This window comes from Vigna radiata, unplaced genomic scaffold (assembly GCF_000741045.1).
Source record: "Vigna radiata var. radiata cultivar VC1973A unplaced genomic scaffold, Vradiata_ver6 scaffold_428, whole genome shotgun sequence".
Lineage (NCBI taxonomy): Eukaryota > Viridiplantae > Streptophyta > Magnoliopsida > Fabales > Fabaceae > Vigna > Vigna radiata.
The window spans coordinates 59888-65227 of NW_014542177.1; the positions used below are offsets into that span (position 1 = coordinate 59888).

Genomic DNA, 5340 nt, shown 5'->3' on the forward strand with positions numbered 1-5340 from the left:
GGGTGATTCATAAAGGCATCTGAAAGACGAACGGGTCGGACGATCGGGAATAGGATCAGAGGGTCGGTTCGGTCTCGGGCTCTAATACCGAAACATTTGGCGCCCACCGTGGGGCCCGAAATCGTGATTTACCCAGAAACGAACACAATGGCCGAGCAGTTGCAGTTGCAGGTTCTGCAGGAGATGCAGAGACAGATGCAGGAGATGAGGGCAGAGGTAGCGGCTCTGTGGGCAGAGCGGGAGAACGCGGTGGTAGGAGCTTTGGTGCAGTCGGTGAATGTGCAAATAGTCCACTCTGGGGATGAGGAGGTCAGTCGGTGGCCTTCGGTGGAGGAGGTGGGAGAAGCCGTTGGAGGGGCAATGGTGGGGGGAGGTCGAGGAAGAGGGACTGGCCGGGGGGAGGGGCCAGCAGGGAGAGGGGTCGGTCGGGGGGCTGGACCGAGCGGGAGAGGAGTTGGTGGGGAAGAAGGGTTGAACGGGAGAGGGAGAGGGAGAGATGGCCAAGGAAGGGGAAGGGGCAGAGGTGAGGAAAACGTAGGGCGCGACCAGGACAATCCGGAGGGGCACAGGGGGCCTGCGCGGCAGAATCCGCAGTTCGAAGAGATTTGGGAGGATGGAGACCAGTTCGACCAGGCCGAGGGGTTGCACCCGTTCACTCAGAATGTTATGGGGGCAGTGATGCCGGAGAATAAGGTTTTCCCGTGGGTCGAGAAGTACGGGGGCACATCAGACCCAGTGAAGCATCTGAGGTCGTTCGTGGATGCCATGGCGGTCTATTCATCCAATGAGTTGGTCTGGTGTAGGGTATTTTCTCTGTCTTTGAAGGATGAGGCTTTGGATTGGTTTCACTCATTGCCGCCTCGCAGCATTGACGGGTTCATTACCCTGAGGCAGCTGTTTAGCCAGCAGTATGCCTCGAACCGTTCGCGAGGTTTGACTTACACGGCCCTTGTCAGGATGAAACAAGGGCGGGAAGAATCACTGAAGGGGTTTATGGAGCGCTTCAACCGAACCGCTCGGCAGGTGCGGAATGTGGACCAACGGCTGATAGTAAGCGCACTCACGACAGCGCTTAGGCCCGACCCCTTTGTGGATTATCTGTATGAGGAAGAACCCCAATCTATGGGTGAGCTGCAGAATAAGCTGGCCGGGTTTATACGAATAGAGGAGGGGATATCGTATCGCAACGATCAGGGGGAGGAAGGAGGAATGAGGGAGAAGTCGGGGCGGCACCGAAGAGGAGAGAAACGACCGGTCGGCGGGGAGCATAGGATGACGGTGAAGCGGGGGGCGGAAATACAAAGAGCGCAACAGTATTTCCATCACACTCCGTTGAGTGCCCCGAGGGTGAGAGTCTTGGAAGAAGCCTTAAGGGCTAACTTGTTGACGGTGGCGCGGTCCCCGACCCCTCGGGGAGCAGACGAGAGTAAGCATTGCCGTTATCATCAGAACATGGGACATTCCATAGAGGATTGCGTAGCGCTGAGGGACAAGTTAGAGAGTTTGGTACAGGCTGGCCACCTGAGGGAGTTTTCCGAAGGGAGAATCCTAACCCAAGAGGGGCCACGGGGAGACACAGGGGTCAATTACCGGTCGGTCAGAGGGCTCAGCCGACCGCTGAACGGACGGAGGGCGAGGGAAGCGGAGATAGGCCTCTGAGGGGAGTAATAAACACCATTTCCGGCGGATTTGCCGGAGGAGGGGCGTCCTCGGCCGCCCGAAAGCGACATCTGAGAAACCTGCATAGCGTGAACAAGGTGGGGATCGGCAGAAGAACCATGCCGACCATAACATTCTCGGATGAGGATTTCCATGCGCCGGACCCGGACTAGGACGACCCCATGGTCATAACGGCTATCATCGCTCGGTACAGTGTGGGAAAGGTGTTGGTCGATCAGGGGAGTTCGGCCAATATCCTATACTGGAAGACCTTCTAGCAGATGGAGATACCGGACGAGTCCATCATGCCGTTTAACGAGCAGATCTTGGGATTCGCAGGAGAACGGGTTGACACAAGGGGGTATGTGGATTTAAAGGTGAGCTTGGGGGCAGATATGGGGGCGAAAGAGCTAAGAGTGCGTTTCCTCCTGGTAGAGGCGGACACTTCCTACAACGTATTGTTGGGACGACCATGTCTCAACGCGTTCGGAGCAATAGTATCTACCCCGCACCTAGCAATGAAGTATCCGGCAGATGACGGCACAATCCGGACGGTCCGAGCCAATCAGAGGATAGCTAGGGAGTGTTATGCAGCGGGGTTAAGAGTGCAACCCCCAAGGCATAGGGTATGCGAGACCCGAGCGGTTATATCGGCAGCAGAATTGGACCCAAGGGAAGACACCACCGACCGGGTGGAACCGATGGGAGAAGTCCAGCCATGTCTCCTGGAAAATGAGGACCGGGTGACAATGGTTGGTAAGGACCTTCAGGAGGACGAGAGGCGAAGGTTGGAGGAGGTGCTGGTAGAGAACAAGGACCTATTCGCCTGGACTGCGTCAGACATGCCAGGAATTCATCCTGACGTTATTTCACACAGGTTGTCCGTCTTTCGAGATGCCCGACCGGTATCTCAAAAGAAAAGGAGGTTAGGCATGGAGAAGAGAAGGGCGGTAGGAGAGGAGGTGGGGAAGTTAATCGAGGCCGGGTTCATCAGAGAAGTCAAGTATACTACCTGGTTGGCCAACGTAGTCATGGTTAAGAAATCGAGCGGTAAGTGGAGAATGTGCATTGACTTTACTGATCTGAACAAAGCTTGCCCGAAGGATACATACCCCCTGCCGAACATCGACGCGTTAGTGGACGGAGTGTCAGGGTATGAGGTGATGAGTTTCCTGGATGCCTATTCGGGATACAATCAGATACCTATGTACCGGCCGGACAGCGACAAAACCGCCTTCATTACCGAGCAGGGAACCTTCTATTACGAGGTCATGCCTTTCGGACTGAAGAACGCGGGGGCTACGTACCAGAGGCTAATGGACAAGGTCTTCCAAGGGCAAATAGGCAGGTGCATGGAAGTGTACGTTGATGATATGGTGGTTAGGAGCCGGTCGGTTGAGGAGCACCTATCGGATTTGAAAGAAGTCATGGGGCAACTTCGAAAGTTTGATATGCGTTTAAACCCTGTTAAGTGTACCTTCGGGGAAAGGGCCGGGAAATTTCTGGGCTACATGTTGACCGCTCGGGGAATCGAAGCAAATCCCGACAAGTGTAAGGCGGTGTTGGAGATGAGAAGTCCCCGAACGGTGAAAGAAGTACAGAGGTTGGTAGGGCGGTTGACGTCGCTGTCACGATTCCTCCCTCATCTGGCTGGTCGGTCAAGGCCGATCGTTCGGGCTATGAAGAAGACCGCGCAGGGATGTTGGGACGAGGAGAGCGAGGAGGCTTTCGGACGTATGAAAGAAGTTCTTACCCAGCCCCCCGTAATGGGCCGGCCGGAGCCTGGTCACGAACTGCAAGTATACTTAGCGGTTTTGGAGGAAGCCATTAGCGCAGCCTTGATACAGGAAGTTCCACAATTCAAACTGGTATATTTCGTGAGCAGAAGCTTGAAGGAGGCAGAGGTAAGGTACCAACAGTTGGAGAAGGTGGCCCTATCCCTAATTTATGCCGCTCGGCGGTTGCGGCCATATTTCCAAGGTTTCCAGGTTGTGGTGCGAACGGACTACCTGATAGCTAAGATCCTACGAAAACCAGATTTAGCGAGTCGGATGATAGGATGATCGGTAGAGTTGTCGGAGTTCAGTTTGAAGTACGAACCACGGGGGTCCGTGCGAGGTCAACACTTAGCAGATTTTGCTGTCGATCTGCTCCCTGAAGAAGAAGAGTTCTGCTGGAAACTTTCGGTTGATGGTTAATCTAGCCGAAGGGGAGGAGGAGCGGGGGTGGTTTTAGAAGGACCCAGCGGGATACTGGTGGAGCAATCGTTGATGTTCCAGTTCAAAGTCAGCAACAACCAAGCCGAGTATGAGGCTCTGCTGATCGAGATGGAGTTGGCCAAGGACCTAGGGGTAGGTCGGTTGGAATGTCAAACAGATTCCTAACTGGTCGAAGGGCAGATAAACGGGAATTTTCAGGTGAAGGATGACCTCTTGTTGCAGTATTTTCACAAGGCTAAACAGTTGGCCTCGAACTTCAAGGAGTTCACTTTGCGGCACGTTCCCCGGTCGGAAAACATCAGAGCAGATTTACTTTCGAAGCTGGCCGGCGGAGTCACGAAAGGAGGATTGTCTTCAGTGATCAAACAGGTAATAACCAAGCCGACAGTAGAATGCTGCGTCGTCACTACCGAGCGAGTAGTGAATACCTGGAAGGACGACATAGTGCAGCTGATTCGGAAGCAAGATAATGGGGAAACCTTGAATACCGAGGAAACCAAGAAGATTGCTCGGTATTGCCTGATCGGTGATGACCTCTACCGAAGGGGTTATGTTACGCCTCCACTGAAGTGTCTGCTGGAAAGGGAAGCGGAATATGTAATGAAGGAATTGCACGAGGGGGTATGCGGGAGACACACGGGTGGACGAATGTTGCGGGCAAGGGTGTTAAGAGCAGGATTTTTCTGGCCGTCATTAGAGAAGGATTGCATGGCGTTCGTCAAAAAATGCGAGGCCTGCCAGAAGCACGGGAACGTTTTCCATGGGCCAGCGGTGGAGTTGCAAGGTATCTTGTCCCCCTGGCCGTTCGCCCAGTGGGGAATGGACATTGTCGGACCCCTGCCTACCGGGCGGTCACAGATGAGATTCTTGCTAGTGGCAGTGGACTACTTCACTAAATGGGTAGAGGCTGAACCATTGGCAAANATTTCTGCCACCCAAGTCCAGAAGTTTGTATGGAAGATCATTTGCCGGTTCGGGCTGCCCAAAACAGTCATTACGGATAACGGCCGGCAGTTCATAGATAAGAAATTGAAAGCTTTTTATCAAGAGTGGGGCATAGCTCATGTCACCAGTTCGATTGAGCACCCCCAGACGAACGGCCAGGCAGAGGCAATGAATAAGATAATCATACAAGAGTTGAAGAGAAGGTTAGGCGAGGTAAAAGGTGCTTGGGTTGATGAGTTACCGTCGGTCCTATGGGGGTACCATGTTCCCCCCACGGTGCAACAGGAGAGTCCCCGTTCAACCTGACCTACGGGACGGACGCAATGATGCCGGTCGAGGTGGGCGGGGAAACACTGAGAAGACAGGTGAACCACGCGGGGGCAAATGAAGAAGGCCTGAGGGGAAACCTGGACGTGTTACAAGAAAGAAGAGAAACTGCAGCAGTCTGGGCAGAAGCACTAAAAAGGTTGGTTGCACGAAGATACAACACCAAGGTGCGGCCAAGGCTTTTGGTAGA

General features: G+C 54.0%; 1 protein-coding gene across 1 annotated transcript; it reads left to right on the forward strand.

The window, feature by feature from the left end:
* The first annotated feature begins 1940 nt into the window (after window positions 1–1940).
* LOC106779145 (uncharacterized protein K02A2.6-like) lies at window positions 1941–5129 on the forward strand. The gene is made up of 3 exons (XM_014667200.1): window positions 1941–3563; window positions 3863–3964; window positions 4077–5129. Exons 1-3 carry the CDS (start codon window positions 1941–1943, stop codon window positions 5127–5129), a joined length of 2778 nt encoding a protein of 925 aa, XP_014522686.1.
* Window positions 5130–5340: the final 211 nt, after the last annotated feature.